The sequence below is a fragment of the Oculina patagonica genome, chromosome 13 (assembly GCF_052425735.1).
Source record: "Oculina patagonica isolate OP01 chromosome 13, crgOcupat, whole genome shotgun sequence".
Taxonomy (NCBI): Eukaryota; Metazoa; Cnidaria; class Anthozoa; order Scleractinia; family Oculinidae; genus Oculina; species Oculina patagonica.
The window spans coordinates 23,331,949-23,357,978 of record NC_135770.1 but is presented as its reverse complement, the minus strand read 5'-3'; the positions used below and the strand labels follow the sequence as shown (position 1 = coordinate 23,357,978).

Below are 26,030 nucleotides of genomic sequence, written 5' to 3'. Positions count from 1 at the left end.
CTTTCTCGATTGATTATATTATAATGAGGATATTTTGAGAATGGACGTCATGTTATTCTAGTGTTTTCGTATTTCGCAATATTATGTAAATATTGATTTCCGTTGCCCGGTTCAGGTTAGACTCGTTAGATCTCGTTTAAGTAGCTCCTGAGCTTTTATTAGTGCTTTCTAATATGGTTTTCAAGGGGTCAAATAGAAAGATATTTAACCAATAGTAATAATCAGTGACTTCGAAGACGAGAATTACCGGGAAATGTGGCTCTCGCAACGACGAAACACCAAGACATGTACAGAATGCATATGCCTAGCTATGCCTGTATAGTATTATCGGGAACTATGCTTCCACGAGAATTGCATTTTGCGTAATATTGGACATAATATCGAGGAAGATAAGTGACGATATTTTCTAAATCAGTAAATTATTTGCAACTCACACTAGTGTACTGAATTGAGTCGAATCGTCGCGAGGAACGATGTGCGACAACCATAATACTGAATTTAATTTGTGTGCGTGACTGTTGCGTTACGCTTTTAAACACAGTCTTCAGTATAATACACCAAGAGAATATATCTTGGATATACTTGGATATACCTTTATTTATTTTCTTTTCTAACTGTTACAATTTCTTTTCGGAAATGCTTGCTCTACTCGAAAAAAAACAGTACTACGCCCGGAACAATGCCTATTAAACGCACCGAGCCGGCGATAAGTGAGATTTATTTCTTTAGGTTTTAGATCATTTTATGACGTTCAGATGAAATTCTCTGTGTTAGTTTGTGATATTTGAGTTTGAGAAAAACTGACTGTGAGACACCTGTTGGAACGCGTAAAAAATTGAAATAAATAGTTTTTTTTTGTTTTTTTTCTCACTGAATTCCACAAAAGCATGAATGAACATGATGGACGAGTAGTGACGTGAGAACACGGGAGAAGCGCATAAGGATTGCTCGAGCCCTAGCCAAGAGCAAATTTGCGAACTCGAAATTTAAGGAGCATCCACAGCTCGATACAAGCGCCGAACTATGATGAAATAAAGCAGGAAGTGAAAAAAAACTTCTCTCCGAGTTTTCCAGCTGCTCTTTCACGAAACAAGGTTTGTCAAATACAACCGCTGGCATAGAGTTGAGTCGTCTTACAATGGTCTTAGGCAGGTTTCGACTCGACTTTCCAGAAGTCTACTCGCGAAGAGACTTAGCGACTTAGTTCATTCCCCCAGGAGTTTGGTGAGTCGCCTTTCTTTCTTTTTTTTTTCTTTTTTTCACTCGCGGACTCGCGTTGTTTGCGCTGCACTGAGTGAGCCCACCAACTAACCTGAACGTCAGAAACAGGCTAGAAAACGGTACGATTTGAGGACCGCTCAAAAAACACTCATTTCGTTTATTCTGTTTATCCGGCGATTTGAAAGTAAGCTAACTTGATTCAAGAACGCATTTAATGCTGATTTATTTTTCGAGGGCTTTTCCTTTCTGTCTAGAAGTGTAATTGATCCTCGGGGACTTGATCAAACCTACCGCGTAGCATTTCGGAATCGCTCTCTCAAAGTAAGTCAGGCCGTAAATTGGTTAAAATTCCCCAACCATAAATTTAAATTTCATAGCAATAGCACTCTGTATACAGTATGGTAATATTGTTACGTCTTTTTATCGTTTCGAGTAAGCAGATAATAGTTTTCGTATAAGCACATTATGCTTTGAGGCAGGAACGTAGCTGATACGGATTTGAGTCACTTTTACGAAACGACAAACCCACCTTTCAGTTTACTCAGGCGGCTTGGTTTTTTTTCCAACTTGCGGTTTCGTCTTGCATCTGATTATTTTGTGAAGGGAAAAACCGTTTTATGCGATCATGGCCACTGAGAAATTGCTTACACAAGAAAATATTTGATCAGCATCCAAACAACTCAATGTAAACGTCTTTATCCTAAAGACATTCTAGGGGATTCCCCTTTTCATTTCGTAATGCTTAGTTAAGCATATTTTTGTGACCTTTAATTTCTGACTGAGCTGTGCCTTTTCAGAAATATAATAACAGAGCGTTAGTTGTATTCCCATTATTAGATTCTGGTAAAACTTCATACATGTTGCTTAAAAGGTAATTTAATGTTCACTTTTCAAATTTGGCAGGGAAAGGGGCACGCTGAAAACCCCTTCTTTTTTGTTTTCACGTCTTACAGAGAGGCTTTTCGGATGTCAAGGGAATGAAACGTGACTGATGACACGTACCTTTTTCGGGGGAAAGTACCGTGGGGAAAATCGTCTTGAACACACATATTCCCCTTTTGTACTGTTCTTGTTTTAATCTTAAGAAATGTTATAATTTTCTTTTCTTGCTTTTTGCTTCCGTATTTACCTCTGGCTCTTTTTAACCAGTTACCAATATTGCTTGTTCGGCGGTTAAGTGTAACGAAACTTAAACTTAAATTTTGAAACGCAATTTAAATTTTGTTCAGCGAACTTGCACAAGGCAGTATATGATAAAAATAACAAGATGTTCTCTCTATTCATGAGCATCTTGTTTAAAAACATCGAACCATTGAGTTTTTAAGTTAAAAAAACGTGGAGGAAGCAGAAGTTTTAGTTTGTTTTTGAATTTAAAACAGGTATTTTCCCGTATGTTGTGACGTGACTGACTGCACTTTCTAAGAATACAACTGAATAGTTATAAATTAAAACACGGAAGTTTCGATCTAATCATTATTGACCATGTGTGTCGCTGTTCATACCAAGTCCGATGTAAAGTTCGTCGATCGACTAGACGAACGATTAGCTTGCCCAATCTGCAAAAATATTTTCATCGAGCCATGGCAAACGTCTTGTGGACACAGATTCTGCAGAAATTGCTTGGATCCTCTACTCAGGTATTTACATAAGATGCATCGATCAGGTCTGGTATTATTATAGTAATAATTTTAGTCTTATTTTAGAGTAACGTTTTTCAGCTAAATGAGCTATGTCCGATGTTGTTAAATTCACAGCCAAATACCAAGTTCGCCGTCGGTAATTTCCATTAGTCTTAAACATCCTTGTTCTTTGGTGTTTCACTGTCTCTCTAAAACCATTATCGAGATTTTGTTCGAGCTCAATTGTTTATGTAGTTTTGAACATTGCTGAAAATGGTTTTCTTAAATGAAACTCAAACCCAATCGAATTGCTAAATATATCGTTTTAACTTAAAAGTAGTATAATAAAGTACCGGTATTAGTCCGTGGACGAACTTTAGGAAGTTGTAAATTGTTTTCAAAACAAAATTCAAGTTCTAGAAGCGATATGAAAGTGAAAGATAACGAAACATGTATCAAGGAATGCGTATGTATGCTAGGCTGCTTTTGGCATAAGATTGCTATGCTTGTAAACCACAAGCAGGTACCACGCCAAATTATTTTTAAACAATGGCATTTTTATATAAACGAAGTTTTAAAAACGAAAGAAGCAGTGAAAAGTGAAAGACTATCTCAATATCAAAACGTAGTAGAAACAGAGGTATCGAAATGTGCTGACTCTGTCATTTGAATTTTTCTTCTAGACCAACATGCTTGAGATGCCCATTAGACGGAGAGATAATTTCGCAAGATGGCTCGTTTCGCGACAGATGTTGTGAAAGGGAAGTACTTGATTTAAAATGTTCCTGTCGATACAAAAAGAGAAGCTGTGATTGGAATGGAGAATTGAGATACCTTAAGGTAACTGTTAGAGGGTGTAGGGAAATTTTAAGGATTAATAATCTATTTTTGTAAAGCGAAGTCGAAATACCCCTTGATACAACAAATTGTAAATAAATAAAATAAAAAATAAACGGGGTGAATGTCATGGTAACAAGCACCAGTTAAGGGACAGGTCCCTTCAGTTTTATTACCGATGTTGCTAACGTGACGTAACTTCATTGCCCCATTCTATCTTAAAACTCTGTGGTGTACGTAATTGGGATTGCTGAGATTGTTAGCGCTTGGTGCTGCGTCTTGATTGGATTAAAAAAGTCGAAAACTCTTCGAAGTTTGCGACAGTCATTGATAAATAGCGGCAGTTGTTATCGCTATCTGATCCCTATGTGCGTGTGTGTTTGACCTTTTCATGACCCCATTTGCCTCGATCTGCGTCAGAAACTTTATTTTCCTTCTTTTCATTTGCTACAACCTCTATCTTTCTGTTACGTCATGCTTTTTCCTTATTCCTGTTGCAGGTAACCAGTGCCGGATACGTAAATTTTGTAGTAATTTCAAAAATTTCTATTTCCGGCCTAACGGAATTCACCCGTTTCCCATGAAGTAAATACCTATAAATGGCAACACTGTGCTACGCGGAACGTGTTATGCTCGCCAGCATATAAGTAAAAGGAAAGTTAAAAAAAATTACAAAAACAAGAGAGCCAGTGAGATATGCAGTTTCAGTCTGTATTCTTCTAGTTTACCTGAATAAAGTTAGTATGGATAAGGCCGCATTTAGGATAACGGATTTTTGACTTATCAACGTTAATTTGTACGTACAGGTATGCAGAAGAAATTAAACGTCGCACTTCGACATTTTGTTTTAGACCAGACTACAGCTTTTTCAGATAGTCACGACCCTTTTACGGAATAGGATGACAAAAGACTCCCAAAAGGGGACAGTATATTAGCCTTAATGACTTCAATATTGCTACAAATACGTTTTCTTTAATTAACTTTATCTCAAACATTCTATTCACCAGACACATGAAGACAGTTGTCAGTTTGGAGACGTCCAGTGTCTTCCGTGCGATCAAACTGTGGAAAGAAGGCATGTTGAACAGCATAGAACAAATGATTGCATAAACAGGGCAATAAAATGTACATATTGTGGAAAAGAGGTTCCTCAAACTTACATGAAGGTAAGAAGAGGTTGATTTTATCGTTGTTTGATGATAGGAACTTTACATGTAATTAGAGGGTCTGGATGAAGGTGCTGGAATCTTAGTTATCAGTTAGGTTTTCAGTGATTTATTAGCTATTAGCAAATTTTGCACATCTCAGATCACAACCAGTTAAAAACGCTTCATTTCTCGCCTATTAACAAGACCCTCTAATAAATTAGTAATAACACCCCTATAACGATTTTCCTGCTTTTTTTAACTTGCTTCATTAATCCTGCTGAGAATTATTCGTCTACGGGGACGATGAGATAGAAAAATTCTCAAAGGAAAAAAAAAATAACCGCTAAACTAAGCAGATCAAAGATGGAAAAGTTACATTTCACATACAATTTATCTTAATGTTTATCTTATGACAGTGCAAATTTCTATCTATAGCAGGGAAAACGTTGCAGTTTCTAACTAAGATACCCAATATAGTGTAATATTTTCTAATCATTTCAGTTTCAGTTCCGACAAAGATTAGGTAATTAAAGAAAATTTGTAATAAAATAAAGTTTTGCTTTTTAATTAGGACCATTTGGAAGTCTGCCTAAAATTTCCCATCGATTGTATCTTATGCTGTGGACAAGAGGCCATACCACGTGATATGATGGAAGAGCACGTGACAACAGAATGTCCCAAGGCGGAGGTCCTATGCCCTTTCACTCTCCACGGCTGTGATTTCAAAGTAAGTAATATTTTGTTGTTCTTTTTTTTTTTTTTTTTTTTTTTTTGAATTGACGCCGTAAATGAATTTTTATTGGTCATGGCTAATAAATCCTGCGTTGGGCATGCGGTGACCTACGGGTTGATGCGTTAGACACCAGATCGTTTTAAAACATTATTTAAGGCCAGGTCGCAGTGTCGTTGCGTCCCTTTGTTAGGGAACGTACTTGCATACCATAGTGCCCCTTTCCGCCCATTATTATGGATACGTAGCGAAGAACTGACAGGGTAACCTGACGAAGTACAAGCATCCCTTCCAGGGGAAGTAAGACAGTATAACAGTCGGTTTATGCTACGAAACAGCAGTTAAATATCGGTTAATCACTCCTCATCGCTTATAAAAGGCGTTACTATCAAAACGTTTTTGTAACCCCTTTCTTTAGATTTACACTTTCAAATTAAATTCAGTTAAATTAACTTGTTTTTTGCTTTTGCACAGGGTAAGAGGGATGCACTTGACCAGCACATCAAGGAGAGTTTAAAAACACATTTAGATCTAATGAACCAATCAGGTCATGAATACCACGCCAAGAACAGAGCATTGGAAGACAAGGTGTCTCGTCTGGAAACCGAGAACAGTGTGTTGGAGCAGCAGTTCCGCAACCAAAACGAAGAACTTGTAGCTACCCGAATAAACATTCAAACACAGAGAACCAAAATATCCATCATAGAAAAATCACTAAGTGAGCAAAGAAGACATACAGAGAAGCTACTTCATGATTTACAAGCTACCAGAAGTGAAGCAAATGGGGATGCTGTCTCTTGTCAAATGGAGGAAATAGTGAATACTTTGAGACAACAGGAGGCTATGGTAAATAGCTTACAAAGTGAGCTGGTGAGTCTGAAAGTAAACGGTCTTACAGCAAATGGTGCCGAGCGAAGGACAAATTCTGCCTTTACCCAAGGCTGCGAACGACGCTTAGACAGAACAGAGCATCAATTGGCGTTACATGAGATTCAACTCTCCGAACAAGACCTACAGATCCAGATGCTGGAGGCTACCTCATATAATGGAACTTACGTTTGGAAAATCGACCATTACAGCCGACGATTTCAAGAGTCCGTATCTGGCAGGACACCATCGATTTATAGTCCACCGTTCTACGTTGGACGGTTTGGCTACAAAGTATGTGCCCGTCTGTACCCCAATGGGGATGGTATTGGCAAAGGAACACACATGTCAATGTTCTTTGTAATCCTGAGGGGTGAATACGATGCCTTATTGCCCTGGCCATTCATCCAAAAGGTTCATTTTAGACTTATTGACCAAGACGGGATCAGAGACACGTATGATGCATTTCGGCCTGAACCTCACAGCTCAAGTTTCAAAAGGCCTACATCAGACATGAACATAGCGTCTGGCTGCCCGACATTTATTCCTCAATCTGGGCTCCGAGAAGGAGGTTATATCCGGGATGATATTATGTTTGTGAAAGTTACAGTTGATATGGCGAACCTGCATGGAGATTTATGGAAGTGACCACGAGGCAAAAGGACTTAAAATGTTGTGGCGAGTACAAGATTATTGTCTAGAAAACAGTTAAGCACTTATTCGTTGAATTCGTGGACTCGAATGGTATTGAATAAGTATTTTACGAGACCTTTAACACCATGTTAATTTGTTAAAGAAAATGTTAATGTCAAGGTGACATTTTAGAGTTAAAATTATAGACGAAGTCTAAGCAATTTTTGATGATAAACCGTATTTATTGAACTTGAAATGTGACGCTAAAAATGCACACAAAAAATTACAATTTACACAATGCATTTAAAGCGGTATTATAATATAGATAATAATTATAGGTGTCTTGTTGATTTACACTTATATGGTGTCATTAAATACTATTCGAATGTACTATTGTAATTGCACCCGGTATACATGGTGTACAAAAAAAAACTAAATAGACCTTAGCACTGACCCTAAACATTAAACAGTTTCTGACTGTAAAAAAAAAGTGGTTTGTGAAGAGGATGTTCGTGTTTCTATTAAATGAAAATCGGAACAATATTGTGAAATAAAGAACTAAACGTAATATTTTAAGAGCTATCTTAAGGTTACTATTGTTAACGGCTACTAATTTTAGCGATTTTAGCGAGTTGGGCAAAAATCGCTAAATTTAGTACTCGCTAAAATTTGTCTTGGTTAAATTTAATACTATTTGAATTTAAGCACCTTCCCTCCATCTCCAAAAAGGAAACAAATTAAGCATAATCGACTTGAAAAATTATTTTTAAAATAGATGTCTTTGAAGAAAACTAACATCAAAGTTTAACCATTTCTTTCCTGAATTTTTTTCTGATGCCAAATTCGGACATCATATACGATCAGTCAAATGGGATGATATAAAAAACCAGTAAATAGGTAATTTATCACCCTACTTTCCTACCAAGTTTCGTTACATTCGACGCATTCTACTTCTGTCTATGGCCTAAAACTCAGTTTTGGAAGGCGCAGCGGCAAAAGCCCTAGCAACCGACCACCGTGTCTCCTTTCATCCTTACATTTCGCGCCCAAACTCGTCCTCATTATCTTTGGGCTAAGCAGACGGGTCTCGGGACAAGAAAGCTGAGGGCGTATCGTGCACTAGGAAGGTCAGCAAGAGCAAACCAGTTATTTATATCAACAGCCAAATAACATATATCAAGACCCCAATTTACGAGAGATCATATACAACAATTATGTTCAAGTTCTCCTCCTTGAAACCCTTTTGTGCTGTTCATATATAGGACCTCTCCTATGAGGCCCATGTTAAGTCTGTATGTGAAAAGGTCAATGCTAAAGTTGCTGCTCTTAGGAGGGTACGAAAGTTTATACCTGCTGATGTGATGATCAATATTTACAAGGCCTTCATCTTACCACATTTGGAATACTGCGCACCTGTTTTAGTGGGACTTTCATCTGGACTTTCTAACAAGCTAGAATTTACTAATCAGTTTGCTGTCAGAACAATAATGAATCTGCCCAAGACAATTCCATATGGCGATCTACTTAAGATGGTAAACATTAAGTCCCTGGAGCATCGAAGATACACGCAAGCCCTAATCCTCCTTTATAAATCTTTATTTATTACGGGGCCAAGCTACATCAAGGAATTGTTCTCATTGCGTTCTAGCAATTATGATCTAAGAGGCTATTGTAAGCTTAATCAGCCTGCTTTTAAATCAAAGTTTTTACATAAATCTTATCGCTACATAACTTCACGTTTATGGAACAACCTACCTGACAATATAAGAGGAGCGTCCTCTCTTAGAATTTTTAAAAATTTACTGAACAATGTTAACCTGACCACTGAGGCCAACTGCTGCTGTAATCTTTGTATCGATTAGTTTACATTTTTAAATTGTATTGTCTACGTAGTTTTTAAATTTTTATAGTCTAGTTTTTAAATTTTAAATTTTATAGTCTAATTTTTGTATTTTTATTGAATAGATAATCATATTTAAATTTTTTACATTGTAATTTTTAGAATACACGTTCACTTTTAAACGAGCCCCAGGATCATAGGTGACATGTGTTTAAATAAAGTACTAGTACTACTACTACTACTACTGAGCCCGGTAACCGGGCTGATCGGGTAAAATAGCGGGCGAATTTAGTCTTCTTTTCAAATACATATGGGAAATTCCAGCCTTGTCACGGAGATAAAAAGTCGTGATAATATTACCCAGTAGTAACATCTAACGAACAAGCATTTGGCTTACCGAAGAAAGTGCCGCTTGTAATTTTCGTTGCTTTAAGTCTGAGAATTCATATTCATCTACTGCAGCGATTGACAGGTTTTATAACCTAAGGCTAATAGGGACCTGTATGTGTTTTTCTATTCAGACGGTTTTTTAAACTTAAAGGGAATTTCTGCAAAGCCGTTCTTTCAGTATAGTTTCAACAAGTAGTGTTTATCGTCGCGCGCAGGTTTTTGGAAATGCCTCAGAGGATTGAAATCTATTTTGGTTGGTTTGAACCTGCTTTCAAGGGGAACGACTTACCGTATTTTCTCGATTAAACGCCCCCGGCGTTTATTGCAAACTTGGCCCGATAGAGCCGGCGTTTATTTGATTCCAGCAGTTTATTTCTATGAAATGATTTTTATTCATTATTTTTGACAGCCGTATATGTAGACATTATTTCCAAAACATATTTAACCTTGAATAAATGTTTAAGGGGTTTATTTTCAAATATAGCTTGGAGACCCGGCGTTTATTCTGGGCCCGGCGTTTAATCGAGAAAATACGGTAATATAGGTATTCTTACCGAGGCGAGCTCACAGGTAGATGCAAGTTTCCAATTTGAATCATGATCAACGTACGACATGGTTAGTTTCGGCTTGTGCGCGTTGAGTTGCAATTTCTCACATTCACTTTAATTTAATCAAGATAAAATTTTCTCGCGAGTGAACGAATGTCTTTTTACTATTTGGATATCAAAATCAAGTCTACGAAAGCTTTGTTGTTTACTTAGAGACTTTCGAGACCGTCTAGTAACCAGTCTGTGTTTGTAAGCAAATGAATATGCCAAAACGTGCAGCTACTAGCGACTCTGTTAACTAATACAATAGTTTGACATATGTTTAGAACTCCTGGCGTAGTCAAAAGCACAACGCAACGTCGTGTTTTCTTAGAAGTCCTGGTTCTTTAGTGCTTAAACATCTCGTGAACATTAGCTACTGTTATGAATGAGCCAAACAGAGCTTATGTATCAGTCAATTCCAAGCGAGATCATCCCCCCCCCCCCCCCGGCAAACCCCCGGGCATTTGACTTTTTTCAAAATGTTTGATCAAATTCCCCACTATGTGAGCCAGTTGCACAGTCAAATTCCCCATCGGTCGGGGCTGAAATGTCATTGTGAGTTGGTTTTCTCGTTAAATAAGGTCGTTTTGCCTACGAGTACGTGTGAATTCGCTAATTACCAATTACCTTCTCGTTAACACTTGGTTTAAGCGCATGTAAACGGGCACTTATGCCCTATTTAACAGCCAATTTTAATAAGAAAGGATAGATACATTGAAACTATGTACTTTACATTAACGTAACCAAATACTAACTTCGCGCACTTGAGCTCGCTAGCGTTTTATAGTTATGACACATTTTGTCAACGGTCAAATGCCCCATCATCCGGGCTTCAGCTCGATCAAATTCCCCACTATCTGGGCCTCAGTAGCAGTCAAATGCCCGGGGGTTTCCCGAGGGGGGGGGGGATGATCTCGCTTCAAATTGACTGATACATTAATTGACTATTAAAACAAAGTGCTCTTTTGTTTCACGGTTAAAAAAATGCACCGATATTTTGTAGAAAGTAAATGATGCTGTATTTGGGTTTCTAAAGCTACCTAAAGGGAAATATTGTTTTAGTCATTGGAAACTTACCAGACCAAAAATTATTTTTTTTTTATTGCATGCTGTCTTGAGAGAGTCATCTGGATGGGGACAAAATGATAGCTGAGAATTTGCAAAACTCAGCTAAGAAATTCTTACTGATTGCTGGAATCTCAGATTTGGAAATTTTACTGATAGCTAAGAAAAGTGCTGGATATTTTAACCGATAGAGAAAAATGAGATTGAATTTGGACAGACATTTAGAATAAAAAATAGCGATAAGAGTTTTGCACAACGTTTTGATGTCGCCATGCTATTCATAAGAAAGAAGAATTCAAGCCTTAAAACGCAATCGGATTCCATCCGCGCGAAACCATTTGCGGTTTAGGCAAATGTTAATGTTTATATTATACTGTTCGAATTTTTTATTTTGTCACTTCACTTGAAACTGATGTCATAGCGACATCTAAACCTTGTGCAATACTCTTATCGCTATTTTTTTATTCTTAGGTAGATAAGAAATGGCCAATATATTTACTGTACAAAAACGTATCCCATTGCTTTAATGTGTTTGTCTCCATTATCTGGTGACCACATTGCCTCGTTTCCACACGTGTTGGAGTCATCATGAAATCCTCCTGTACCAAACCCGATTCTGGAGTCACAAGTGTCACAGTCATTGTGTTCGTTACCAAGGATACCAATTCTTGCTTTGGAGGATCCCGGATAATTACAAGCAGCATTAAAGCCTTCTCTGTTACAGTTAAGCTGTAAGGAGGCTTCGGGGCCAATCAGGGTCTTCCAAGTATCACGACCCAGTGAGGTGTCTCGGTGTTGCCCGTCAGCGATCAGTGAATATAAAGAGTTGGCTGTCTTGCCTATGACGACAAAATTCGCGTTTTCCTCGCCGTGGATGTTCATGCCGAGACAGATTTTTGTGAAAGGTGTGTTCCAGTAGGTCTCCAACTTCGTCTCTCGTGTGTCAAATACAGTCTCTCCTCCTACTGGATTAAATGTTGCCATGTTGCTCCAAAGGTTCGAATCATAGTGGAAGGTACTCTAAAGGCAAAATTTCGACAGAAAACCTACTTTAGCTTTGCAACTAAGTCAGCCATTTTGAATGTCTATTGGTCACACGTTTATGATAAAGTGATTTTCGAGACGCTGATTGAAACTCATATTCCGATTCTTAAGGCAGCCTACATGTATAACCCCATAGGACGTCATGCAATCCACCATCTTATTTTTCCTAAAGACGTTAGAAAGTAGCATAATTCAACAGAAAATTACTTCAAACTGTAAAAGTGGTGATAAAATGAATCAATTTTCTCTAAAGTTGCTAGAAAGCATAATAATTACAACGAATAACTATGCCTGGCAAAAAAAAACATTGGAGAAACGCATTCGCGTGTACCTGAGACTTCTTTTCATTTTTTAAGGCCTCAAAGGGAGGGAAGTGGCATCAACTTCAACTCCATCCAAGTAAAACATCCCTCTCTGATCTGATCAGCTAATCTCAACGCCAACTTACTCTCATTTTCATTTTTTATTTGCTTTGTTTCTATTTGCTGGTTATTTGATACTAAGTTGGCAACGGATTGTCGCCAAACTTTCAAGGCGGAATTGGCAACGTAATGTCCCGGGGGCGGACTTCTATATGAAAGGAGCGGGGATGCTCGTCGGAAATTTTGAAAAGAGCCCCTAAAAGAGACCAATTTGGGTGTGGAAATTATCATGTTCTTTATACTTTAAGTCTAGCTTTCATTTAGCCTGTCTAATTCGGTGTCATGCAATTCTAACACACCGTTAAACCCGCTCTTTTAAGCGCCTTCTAAATAGGCCCCATCTTCTCCCATTTTACGCTAAAAAGGTATAATTTATCCACCACATTTAATTAACATTGTTTCTTTAAGTGAAAAGGTGTTCCACTATATTTTTGTAATAATTATGTGCCTTAATCCCCTAAATGATATACAATTTAGAATAATCCACTGTCTCTGATAAGTCTACGCAAGCCTCTTTGTTTACTAAAAGATTTCCGAGTCCGTTTAGTTACATGAAAATAACTATTTACCTAAAGACAGTTTGCCACATTTATGAACTTCTTCTGTGCTCAGGTTCACAAGTCGTGTTATCTAAAGGAATTGGTTTTCTATCTTCAGCATTTCGCCAACATTATTATCATACAAATCCCTTAAGGGATACCTTGTTGTGAAGCGAAGAAAACGCACGTGCTCGCACAGTTATGTACTTTTGAGTTACAAAAACCACTTAAAATAATACGCACACGAATCTAGTTACAATACAACGTACAAAAATGAATTGCAATATTGCTCTTAGAGCAGTTTTCAATTGAGTGTCGTAAAACCAAAACCAAAGTAATATTACTCTGGCCAATCACAAAGAACACAGACAATCCAGTTAACCAATCAAAACTCGTAGCAAATACATGTAGCTGGCACGAAGCGCGGGAAAACGTGCGCGTGCGAGTCATGATTGGTTTTGGTTTTAGTTCTGATTGGCTGAGAAAGTGGCGCGAGATTTTTGAGCCAATCACCAAGCGTAGCAATGCAAAACCAAAGCAAACGCAATTAACTTTCGACACTAAAGTGAAAGCGCTCTATCTTGCACAACATAACTTATTATAGTACAAAAAGTGAGACACAACAACAACAGCACCTACGACATGCATGGTCTTTATAGGTTCAGATTTAGGTTTGCCTTTGCAATAAGAAAAGGTGACTTTTTAAAATTAATTTAAAAGAAGGATCCTGATATAATTCAATCAAAGATGAAATAAGAGGAAGCAGAGGCTCCTACTTCGTGTAATAGTAGTTAGGATTATTGCTCAGAGAGCAAGTTATTTACTTTCTCGTTTTGATCAACAAACCAGAATTGTAAATAATGTGTTCAAAAAGTGCTTAATATTTTTGAGGAACAGAGAGACGTTTCGGGAAAACCCTTTTTATCAGTCTTCATCAGTCAGAAAGGGGTTTTCCCGAAACGTCTCTCTGTTTCTCAAGAACTATTAAGCACTTTTTGAAAACATTATTTACACGAATTCAGAAAGCCAAAGCGTTACACAGCAACACTTTATTTAACTTTTCAACCAAAGTTTTAGTTTGTATCGTAGTTTATCGTAGTTAAAGTTAATATCAAAGCACAATATACCACACGTTACATAAGCTATCGTTATTATTGTGTCAGCCAGAGGTTTATTGACTACTTAAGGGAAATGTTCTTTTGTTAAATGGGTAGAACATTTCACGTCAATGTATGTACAAAGCGTATATCGAAGCGTTGTGCAAAACTCTTATCGCTATTTTTTATGCTCAGGTATTATAAGAAATGGCGAAAATATTTACTGTACAAAAACGTATCCCATGGCTTTAATGTGTTTGTCTCCATTATCTGGTGACCACATAGCCTCGTTTCCACACGTGTTGGAGTCATCAGGATATCCTCCTGTACCAAACCCGATTCTTGAGTCGCAAGTGCCACAGTCATTTTGATCGTTACCAAGGAAACCGATTCTTGCTTTTGAGGATCCCAGATAACAAGCAGCATTAAAACCTTCTCTGCTACAGTTAAGCTGTAAGGAGGCTTCATGGCCAATCAGCGACTTCCACGTGTCACGACTTAGTGAGGTGGCGCGGAACTGCCCGTCAGCAATCAGTGAATATAACGAGTCGGAAGTCTTGTCTATATAGACAAAATTCGTGTTTTCCTCTCCGTAGATGTTCATACCGAGACATAGTTTGGAGAAAGGTGTGTTCCAGTAGGTCTCCAACTTCGTCTCTTGTGTGTCAAACACAGTCTCTCCTCCTTCTGGATTAAATGTTTCCATGTTGCTCCAAAGATTTGAATTATAGCTGAAGGTTCCCTAAGAAGGAAATTCCGACCAAAAAACTAAGCTAGTCATTTTGTATGTCCCGTAGTCCCTTGTTAATGATCAAATTTATCTCGAAACTCATAGTACGACTCTTAAGGCATCTTACATGTGTAACCCCATACGACATCATGCAAATCATCATCTTATTTTTCCTAAAGACGTCAGAAAATAGAATAAGCCAACAGAAAAAGTTTCCAAACTATATAAGTGGTAATGAAGTAAATCAACGTAAATAAATAATAAAATAAAATAATAAATATTTATATAGCGCCTATCCAGGCTTGCCATAGGCGCTTAACAATAATGTTAAAAAAATTAAGATTACTAAAATCACAATGTAATTAAAATCGAAAAAAAAAAATAACGCTAAAATGAACTGTATAAATCTTAAAAATTAAAAATGTGCATTAAAAGTAAAAAAAAAAGTAAAAATCGCTAAGAATAATAAGTTTCTTTAAAAAGATAAGTTTTGAGTTTAGATTTCCTCTAACGTCTCTAAAAGCATAATCATTAGAACGAATAACTTTGCCTGGAAATACAAATTTTGGAGAAATGCACCAGGGTGCATCTGAAACCTCTTTTCAGGGAGAGTTTTGGCTTTAACTCCAACTCAATCTAATTAAAATATCCCTCTCTGATCACATGATCAGATCAGCTAATCTCAACGTGCAACTTGCTCTCGTTTTCATTTACTATTCGCTTTGTTTTTATTTGTTAGTTATTTGATACTAAGAGGGTGACGAATTGTCACCAAAATGCACGCTTTCAGGCGGAATTGGAAACATAATGATAAACAAGCAGGCTCTTCTTGTTGACTTTGAGTACTACGAAGCAACCATGTTGTGTTCTCGCTTGGAAGACCGGAGCTTGCTTCTTCGCCGCTCGCGCAAAACTCCAAACAAGGATCTGTTCCCCCTCGTGTAGGGAGAAATGTGGTTGCAACTAATAGTAGTAAGTTAGCGTGTTTACCTTGCTTTCTTTAATATGAATTTATTTCATCAATACGTGATCTGGAATTTTTCCGTCAATTGCCAAGAAGATATAAACTGGATTTCATAAATATCCGAAAAGAGCCTGGCTTTTGTAATTCGAAGAGAATTTACTGTATATGTAAATAGTAAAATATCTGTAACTACCTTTGTACCGTCAATCTTCATGACAAGCGTCCACGGACCTACTCCGCATTCTCCAAGACCACAGTAAGGGTTTGTTTCGTTGCTTCTGAGGAGTGAAGATAATTTCAAAAATCAAGTAGATGATTCTTGATGCTTCATGTTTTATAAAGGAACTGTGACACGGATTTTAGCCAATTTTAGTCATATGATAATGGATAATGAAGGTATACGGCTGGCAAAATAGGAGAAGGTTTTAGGCGGAATGCAATCCATAGCTCCATATGGGTGTTTGGAAAAAAATAAAGTAGCTTATTTTTCACATGGCTCGTTTTCCTTTGTTCTTCCAGGCTGGTTATATTGAATAAACCCCGCTAATTAGCAACTGTCTAAAAAATGATTGTAACAGGGGAGAGCGGGGCTGATATTCTAATATTCCACCATGGGAATATTAGAGTTGATAACCCCCGAGGGGAATATTACGATAATATTCCCCTCGTAGCAAATCCACAAGCCTCGCATTACAAACAAAACCACAACTTTACTTTAATAACGTTACATTCATTTTACCTTGACTGTTGTTACATTATATTTTAAATACTACTGAGCAATTGCTCAATTGAAAACATGAGAAATGCGTTCCGGAACTCGTGCCTCGACGTTTGCTTTTTTCAGAATTCCGAAGCAGTTTATTCTGTTCGGTTGCTAACACACTCCAAACATTCAAACGCCTAAAGGTTACCTTTTTTTGTCTTCTTCGGGATCTTCACTATTCCTGGCCAGCAGCTCTTTTAATTTGTCATCGTCAACGATGATCTCTCTAGCCTCTTCGACGTTTTCTTCCCATTTGTTTCCACCTGGTTAAAGCTAAACAACCCTTTTGTCGCCTCCTCAATGCTAATTAAACTAATCGTTTTCGTAGACCTCTTCCCGATTCTTAGAGGATAGCAGGCTCCAAGTTATTGTCTGGATTTGTCGAAAAATTAGAACTTTTCTTCGCAGACTCACTCACTTCTACCAACTTTGCAGTTAATTGGTGAAAAAAGGTGGTTACAAAGTTGTCGGTACTATTAGGCAATTAGAAAATCCCAATGCGTACTTTCGGAATCTTTAATCTTTTGTAAAGCTAGTTTGGCACGCATATTGATTGTTTTGATCGCATATCAAAAACGAAAAAATAACCTGTTTATTATAAAATTTAACAAAGTGAAAACCCCAGTGCGTCTTTTCGGAACCTTTCTCCTGTTGTTAAGTGTGTGTCGAGAAAAAAACCATTTGTTTTTCTTCAGCGTATTCCTATTGTTTTAAGCCACTGTTGATACCTCGCCCATGTGAAAAATAAGCCGGTTATTTCCAGGCACCTCGGGAATATGTGATTTATTCCCTCGTTGCCTACAAATAACCCTTACATAGTGAGTATTTGGTAAACGTAATAAAATGACAGAATATACCAAAATAAATCGTGACACAGTCCCTCTTAACCCGTTCTGTAATTGATCTACGACAGTTTATTCTAAAAAAAAATATTACAGTACAAATGCACGAATCACCAACGAATTGATTGACTTCAGTTGTCCCTGCGACACATATGTATAGCTACCAGAAACTTCACATACAGTAACAGTTGCTAAATCCAAAATATTGTAAAATGTTCGTACCCCACCCCCCCCCCCCCCCCCACCCCGTTTTTCTCTTTCCATATCCTCAAACTGACAGAAAACAAAAATAACATTGCACGAAGTTCGCAACACTTTTGAATCTCACTTAATGGGTCATCTCTTTTACTCTTTTCAGTCACAGTATGTTTTTATTGCCTTCTTTAGTTTTTGTTTTTATCACTATCCTGCATTTTATCTAAAAAGTTAAACAGTGGGCCTACTGTCCCTTTCTATCTTGAGCCCCGGATTTTTATACTACACCCTGTTAGCCTAGATCTCATTCGTACTTCCAGTTATACATGCAGTTCTTTATACTTACACGTTCGTCTTGTAAAGTTCCTTACACAGCACAACTTGTTGAACAAAGAAAGGAGAAAACAACTTAGAATAAAATTAACCAATAATTTACTATTAGACTATATAAAGAATAGAAAAAAGGAAGTTTATCGTAGTATTGCGTAAATTATTTTTGGTTGGGTATTGTTTGCTTTCTTTTAAATCGTTTGTCTTACGCCAACGCACCATCTACAACACCAGACCATGAAAATGCCAAGAAAAGAAGTTTTTACAGTTGTACTTTGTATTATAAACTCTTTAAAACTGACTGAACATAACGTGAGGTGAATTTCGCTCACAAGTTTTATCATTGATTGTACGTTAGATGCGAATCATTACTTTGTTGGTGAGTGAGAAAATAAACCTTCGAGCGGCACGTAAAAGAAGCTTTCGGAAGTTTAGAATCGAGGCCGCCGTTTCTATATTTCTAATGTTATTTACATTATTGTTAAAACTTCTCAACATTCATTTTCAAGGAGCCATTTTACCTAGGGGTTGATTTAACTCCTCATATTTTCTTTAGTGGATGTTGATCTCAGATGGAACTGAGAACCAAATTAATGTTTTTACTACTATCGAATTTTATAACTTTTGTTCGCTGCTTTTACTTTTCCTAATCCTATTTCTGAAACTTTCACCTCTCATCTCACTTTTCTTTTGTATCTTCTTTTATTATTTCCCGAAAATTTATTCTATTTCCCTGATTATTGCGTTACATTTCGTTCCTTAGCGAGTTTGTGTAATTGTTTAATTATTAAATTATTTCACCTTCACAATTCCGCCCATCTCCAGAATATCCAGGTTTACAAGAACAGCTATATGATCCCTTGGTATTAATGCACAAAGCATCAGCACTGCAGTCATGTGTTAATGCAGTACACTCGTCGATATCTGAATACAAAGGGCGAATTTTTTTTCTAACGACGTTAAACAAACCTCAATATGAACCAAAAAAATCTCATGTATAACACATATTTAATTTCTAACCGAACTGCCGCCTAGACCATATCTTTTTAGTCTCTTAAGTGGGCTGAGCGAGCTGCAGGTTTTTTTGAAACACAAGAACCATTGGTTCAGTTCAGTTTTTGAGGTCGAAATTTTGAAATCAGATTCACTCGGTGATGCTAGAACATTCAGTAGCTGTTCATCCACCCCTTGCTGAAAATTTGATGCGTTTACTGTATATAATATACTTGATTTTGACTTTTTTTTTTTTCAGTTTTCTCTAGTAAAGCTACTAATTTTAACATTTCATTAGTATTTTGACCAATTTGTAACCGTAGATTAAGTTCTCTTTGGCGGTTGGTTGCTCAATTTTGATACTGTAAGATAATTCAAGGGTTCGGGTTGTACAATAACATGCACCAAAGCCTTACCATGCTGACATTCATGACCCTGAAATCCAGGTATACACAAACAGCGATATCCTTTATCTGTAAAACCAGTTTGACAGGTTGAATTGTTCTTGCAAGGGTTACTAACACAGGCGCTCTAAAAAAAAAAAAGAAAGCGAGAGAAAAAAAAAACGTTGTCAGTATTCAGTAACTTAATGAAAGAGCAGTTTTCAAATGAGAGTCGGAAAACAAAAACCAAAGCAACTTCTCTATCAAAGGACACAGAAAAACCAGTGAACTAATCAAAACTTAAAGTAAATACATGTTGCCTGCGTGACGCGCGGGAAAACGTGCAAGAACAAATTACGATTGGTTTTGGTATTACTTCTGAATGGACAAAAGGTTTTCGCGAGATTTTTGAACCAATGTCTAAGCGTATAAAAGCAAAACCAAAGCAAACGCGAATTACTTTCGACACTGAAGTGAAATTCGTTGAGCACATATAATATTACTTGTTATTGTCATGCCGGCAAACTAAATATCCTTAAAACAATTTTTTTCTGTTTGATTATTTGTAAGCTAAAGTCTGCGTCAGGTCAAGGGGCCCATAAAGTCGGACCTTATCCCAGTTTCTGTAACATTAAGTAACTAGAAGTATTTCTACTGCCCCTGGATGGGATGCTGGTTCATCACAGGGCAGTGGTCACGGCCTGTTTCCTTTGCCCCTGCGAAGAGTATAGTCATATTCTTATTTAAACAGCACATATTAGTGGCCAATTGGTTCTCGGAACAAAGGTGTTCCACTTTATCGCAAATACTTTAAAACTGATAATTTCTCTTTCATTTGTTTTCTTGCAACAAATTTAGAATAGCGTAAAAAAACTAACGGTAAAAAGAAGCGACGGATTTCAAATTCTCTTCAGAACTTATACCCTTCCTTTACTTTAAATATAATTTTCCTTGTAATTTCTACCTTCGTTCCACGATAAACATATTTTGGATTTTCCTCCAGGTTGTTTTCGTGTCCTTCATGAGTAGAGTTATTTAATTCGCATAGGTGTCCCTCAGCTTCACTCCTCCTCATAAAATTATAACTGGCGCAGTTATGTTCCATGTAACATAGCGCATCACAGAATTCCGCATTCGTGACGTCGTGAGTCCGTATCGTGTGGTTTATGAGACGTTTTCCCTGAAATGCTTGTGCGGCTCTAAACTCCAAATGACGGCAATGCTCTGTGGACGACAGTGTATTGGCGTGAGTTGCATACTTGATTACGTAACCATGGTAAATTGCAATTCCTGACTTGGTTTACAGGCAAGGCCGTATAATTATTAAACCAATTAAATGGCTTATATTCCAGACGGCGCGTAGCAAAATCTTTAGCGGAGAAAAAGGGCAAACTAATCATCATGACTGCTGCGAAACAACCGCCAAAGAAATAATCCGCATGCATTATTTCTGACGTTTTTTTTATTTAAATCAGTGGCAATAAGACGTGTACAGGGCTGGTCCTTAACAAACAAAAACGATAAAAGAAAAAGAAAATCGACGATTTAAGCTTTTTCAATATAAAGAACTAAAAAAAAAAAACGGTGTTGATAGAGTTACTTTGAAACTGCAATAATGTAGAAAATGTCAACTGAGTTTAAATACTGTAAGTTAAATTGTTCCAATTCATTAGCCTGGGTACTAAGCAAATTCAAAACCAGACTAATGCAGTTAAAAGTTATTATGGTTTCTTCTTTAATCTCCCGCTAATATTTAATTAAACTTGGTGGGCATCGTTTAAGACCTTGAGCCAATTTGTACCGCCTGAATAAAATGCATTGTCAATTTTGTAAATATTCTTTCACTTTGATGTTTGTAATTCATTTTCACTGCACATTTTAAACTAAAGAGGTATACTAGCAACATAGAAGAAAAGAGAAATGTAGCTTTATTAGGGGAAGGGAACATTACACAATACCTGCTAGTATTTACGAAATGGATTAATAAAATAAATAAAATGGATTAATAAAATGGGATATTTCGCAATTAAAACTCACTGCCACTGAAAATAGTAATTTACTAGTATAAACTTAAATGTGTCCAGTAACGACCATTAATCCACCTTTCTCTAAGAAATAGTTATTTTGCTTTGTGTTTTAAATCTTTTTAAGTGGCAAAATTGACTTTCCGCATGTGTATGATGATAGTCTGGCTGTTTAATGCAATTCAATCAGTTTACACTTTTAAGTTTACACTTTAATCAAAGTTGTGCTGTTCATTAGGGCAAATCCTGCTAGAACTTTTGAGTTTGTCTTCAAAAACCAAGAGTATTAAGAGATTGCTTACAAACGATGAAAGTGCACGCTCATTTATTCAAAACATGAGATTTGAACGGTCTTCACTATGACGCTATGTTTCGATTTCCTTTGAGCCTGGTCCTGTCAAATAAATAATATACATCGGCAATATCTCACTGCTGCTCGAAGCTTTCAGTGAAAACAAACAGCAATAATCTTATTTACACAAAACACACCGGCTTAAAAAAAAAAAAAAAACCTCTTTAACAAGATGCGAAGATGCCGCTGTATCTTTACTTTTAATTTGATTTATGATTTAGCCAAAGCTTTTTTCAGTCGGTGTTATGAACTTTTGTTCTTGTTTAAAGTATTGTTAAGGTTGCGATGTGCTGTCTCCAGCTGGAGAACGTTGTTCCTTGAACTTTGGTAAAAAAGATTGACTGCATTCAGGTATAGAAATTAGGCCCATTCATTAGCAAAGTCGGTTTCATACAGGCCTGCAATACTACTCTCTGATTCTTTTGGTAGATATATATGAATGTTTTAAAATTGCCTCGCAACCTTTTTATGAAACCTCGCTTGGCTTTATGCAAGATCTTGTATAAAAATAATTTATTTTGTTGCTATGAATCTCCTAGTTAGGGTTTTCAAAATCAGTACAAAAATGAACTCTGTCGAGAGTTTGATAATGATCTAAAAGAGTAAAATTTAACTAACATGTGTTCTAAAAATAAGTTAGGAGACAAAAGAAAATCAAAGACAAGGATGAAACTTACCTGCATAACTAGCTGGTATTATAATATGTAAAACGAAGAACTCGACACAGAAGATCAAAATGGAATACATGCTGGCCAATATTAAGCATGTATTGCGAGAAGTTACGGATAGCAAAGTTACATTTCAATGGAAAGGTCAATGTCAAACGTTTCCTCTGCTAGGCTAAATTGAAAACATTTTATTAAAGGTCAACTTAAGAAATGACAAATGGATTTTCGCTTGATTTAGCCCACAATTCACTGGACAGTATTTGTTTACTTATTGTCAAACCACAGTACGACTGCAATTGTTTTGAAAAGGTAAACATTTTTATTTATTAATGTGCCGCTACAGCGTAAAATGTTAACTTGCACCCTTTCGGGACACATATGAGCAAAAATATAAGAAAAAATTGTTGATAAGAATTTACTTAATTATACGTAATCAAAATTACTTCGAGAAAAAATCTAACTCAAGTTAAATTTGCAGCGGCTGCTTCGTGACGTCAAGTCATTTTCCCCCACTACAAAGCAGCGCACCTGCCGTTGCAAAACAATCTTCTGCTCATCCCATAGGACTGGAACATAAGCGATAGAAAATAAATTTTGACATCTACCCTGAAGGATCTTGGAGACATTTCTCGAGACATTTTTTGTTTTTCATTATTTCGCCAACATTATTATCATACAAATCCTTTAAGGGATGCCTTGTTGTGAAACGAAGAAGACGCACGTGCTCGCACAGTTATGTACTTTCTTTTTTGTATTGTATATATTTGTTGAGTTACAAAAACCACTTAAAATAATACGCACAAGAATCTAGTTACAATACTACGTCTCTCTCCTCCGCAAAGGCCTCTTTCGTGGGGTAAAGCAAAAAAACACGGGGGGAGGAAGGCGAAAACACGAAAAATGAAAAATAGGGGAAGCGCGGGGGACGACAGTGTGCCCCGCGCGCTTTCGTTTCGATTCTCTCCAGGCTCCGCGCGCATACTTTTCACCTCTCCCCATTCCTCTCCCTACTATTCCTCAGCCCGAAACACGAAAGAGACCTCTGCGGAGGAGAGAGATACTACGTACAAAAATAAATTGCAATATTGCACTTATCTTGCACAACATAACTAATTATAGTACAAAAAAAATGAGACACAACAACAACAGCACCTACGACATGCATGGTCTTTATAGGTTCAGATTTAGGTTTGCCTTTGCAATAAGAAAAGGTGACTATTCAAAATTAATTTAAAAGAAGGATCCTGATATAATTCAATCAAAGGTAAAATAAGAGGAAGCAGAGGCTCCCACTTCGTGTAATGGTAGTTAGGATTATTGCTCAGAGAGCAAGTTATTTACTTTCTCGTTTTGATCAACAAACCAGAATTGTAAATAATGTGTTCAAAAAGTGCTTAATAGTTTTGAGGAACAGAGAGACGTTTCGGGAAAACCCTTTTTATCAGTCTTCATCAGTCAGAAAGGGGTTTTCCCGAAACGTCTCTCAGTTTCTCAAGAACTATAAAGCACTTTTTGAAAACATGATTTACACAAATTGAAAGCCAAAGCGTTACACAGCAACACTTTATTTAACTTTTCAACAAAAGTTTTAGTTTGTATCGTCGTTTATCGTAGTTTAAGTTAATATCAATGCAAAACATACCACACGTTACATAAGCTATTGTTATTATTGTGCCAACCAGAGGTCTATTGACTACTTAAGGGAAGTGTTCTTTTGTTAAATGGGTAGAAAATTTCACGTCAATGTATGTACAAAGCTAAGTAAATATCGCTATATTTGGGCTTTTAAAGCTTCCAAAACAAAAATAGAAAAAAAAAAACAGAAAGGAAATTCAAGTTATTGGAAACACACCAGTCTGTTTATTCATTTTCATTGCATAATGTCTTAGAGGGTCTGGATGAGGCCAAAATGATTGGCAACATTTTTTACTGTCAGCTCTGAAATGGCGAATCTTTTTTACTGATAGCTGAGATTTGAGATCTGAAAAAAATAGTGATAGCTGAGAAACGTGCTGCAGAATTAAACTGATAGCAAAGCAATCGTCAAACATTTAATTAATAACTAAGATTCCGACGAACCCATCCAGAGCCTCGTCTTATTGTACAAAAACGTATCCAAACGCTTTGATGTGTTTTTCTCCATTATCTGGTTGCCACTTAGCCGTGTTTCCACACGTGTTGGAGTCATCAGGAAATCCTCCTGTACCAAACCCGATTCTGGAATCACAATTACCGCAGTCATCTTCATTGTTGCCAATAAAACCGATTCTTGCTTTGGAATAAGAACTGCCCTTACACACAGCATTAAAACCTTCTTTGTTACAGTTGCGCTGTAAGGAGGCTTCAGGGCTAATCAGTGACTTCCAAGTGTCACGACCTAGTGAGGTGGAACGGTACTGCCCGTCAGCGATCAGTGAATACAAAGAGTTTGCTACTTTGTCTATAACGACAAAATTCGTGTTTTCCTCGCCGTGGATGTTCATGACGAGACAGATTTTGGAGAAAGGTGTGTTCCAGTAGGTCTCCAACTTCGTCTCTTGTGTGTCAAATACAGTATCTCCTCCTTCTGGGTTAAATGTTGCCATGTTGCTCCAAAAATGTGAATCATAGTGGAAGGTACTCTAAATGGCGAAATTTCGACAAAAAAAAAAAAAAAAAAAAACTAAGCTATGGTCACCTTGGATTAAATTGTCACAAGATAATGATCATTTTAATCTCATGAGGTACATGTAAACTCGTATTCCCAGAAAACCTTAAAGGTATAACTTCATATGACGTCATGAAATCCACCTTCTTAGACTCACCTCTTTTCTAATGACGTTAAAAAGTAGAATCCAAAGTTGCTAAAAAGCTTAAATTGAATGCCATCGAGGGATAAATGAAGAGCTAATCATAATGAACATTTTTATTTATTTTTAAAGGTCTTACAGGGAGGGTGAGTCGCATGAACTCCTACTCAATCAATGAGGAAGATCCTTGTATCCACTTTAATCTACACTAGCTTTGCTCTCGATTTCATTTCCCTTTTGCTTTGTTTCTGCAGGTATTTAGCCTGGTAGTAGACTAAATTGTAAGTCAAACTAATAAAATAAGTGACGCAGGAATAAGCGCGTTGCTTTATTTAAGACAACTTAAAGACGGCTTTGAGACGACTTAATTAAATTAATACGTTGTTTTAAAATGTCCCTTTCATTCCTAATAAGGTGTTATTTGAACCTAAAAAGATACCCGAGAAAGCTTCGGCCATCACAATTTGAAGGGAATAAAAAAATATATTTGTTGAGATAAGCTGCCTACTGCCAAGGAAACCGGGATAGGCTCCGCCATAAAGGGCCACCAGGCTCAAACGCAGGCATTACTATCATTGTGATACTTGATAATATTATGATAACTAAATACCTTTGTGCCGTCAATCTTCATGACAAGCGTCCACTGACCTACTCCGCATGCTCCAAGATTACAGTAAGGGTTCGTTTCGTTGCTTCTGAGGAGTAAACATGGTCCCAAAAATCAACGTAATCATGTTCAATTGGAATGCTTCATGTTCATGTTTAAATTTATACAATTTTGTACAATATTTTGTCTAAGCCAGTTATGTTTGTTACCAAAAGTATAAGAGTACACGAGCGAATTACCGATTGTCGTCACTTGTCCCTATGGCAGCCATGTAGGTAACTAAAGCTTCAAGTTCAGTAACAGTTGTTTCAAATCGAAAGATTGTAAAATGTTGTGACCCGTTACCTT

General features: G+C 37.0%; 2 protein-coding genes across 4 annotated transcripts in view; one reads left to right on the top strand and one right to left on the bottom strand.

The window, feature by feature from the left end:
- Positions 1 to 23: 23 nt before the first annotated feature.
- Positions 24 to 7,876, top strand: LOC144636305 (TNF receptor-associated factor 3-like). The gene is made up of 5 exons (XM_078495482.1): positions 24 to 2,858; positions 3,524 to 3,680; positions 4,685 to 4,843; positions 5,397 to 5,552; positions 6,030 to 7,876. Exons 1-5 carry the CDS (start codon positions 2,704 to 2,706, stop codon positions 7,068 to 7,070), a joined length of 1,668 nt encoding a protein of 555 aa, XP_078351608.1. The 5' UTR covers positions 24 to 2,703; the 3' UTR covers positions 7,071 to 7,876.
- Positions 7,877 to 11,435: 3,559 nt separating this feature from the next.
- LOC144636321 (uncharacterized) overlaps positions 11,436 to 26,030 on the bottom strand; it is a 34,787-nt gene continuing 20,192 nt past the window's right edge. The window contains exons 1-7 of one of the 3 annotated variants that reach the window (XM_078495503.1): positions 22,296 to 22,437; positions 20,207 to 20,466; positions 19,276 to 19,390; positions 18,668 to 18,790; positions 17,883 to 17,916; positions 15,930 to 16,014; positions 11,436 to 11,960 (exon numbers count right to left, since the gene is read on the bottom strand). In XM_078495503.1, coding sequence (XP_078351629.1) covers positions 11,436 to 11,960; positions 15,930 to 16,014; positions 17,883 to 17,916; positions 18,668 to 18,790; positions 19,276 to 19,390; positions 20,207 to 20,466; positions 22,296 to 22,365 — 1,212 coding nt within the window. In that variant the 5' untranslated portion in view covers positions 22,366 to 22,437. Of the gene's footprint in view, positions 11,961 to 14,031; positions 14,785 to 15,929; positions 16,015 to 17,882; positions 17,917 to 18,667; positions 18,791 to 19,275; positions 19,391 to 20,206; positions 20,467 to 22,295; positions 22,438 to 26,030 lie in introns of those variants that run through there. The other 2 variants (XM_078495504.1, XM_078495502.1) reach the window with 2 other exon arrangements.

Excerpts from the sequence above, each read along its gene's own strand:
- LOC144636305 (XM_078495482.1), top strand. The coding sequence starts at position 2,704 with ATGTGTGTCGCTGTTCATACCAAGTCCGATGTAAAGTTCGTCGATCGA. Across the intron at positions 3,681-4,684 it reads GAGAATTGAGATACCTTAAG|ACACATGAAGACAGTTGTCA; the intron begins GTAACTGTTAGA and ends TCTATTCACCAG. Across the intron at positions 4,844-5,396 it reads TTCCTCAAACTTACATGAAG|GACCATTTGGAAGTCTGCCT; the intron begins GTAAGAAGAGGT and ends CTTTTTAATTAG.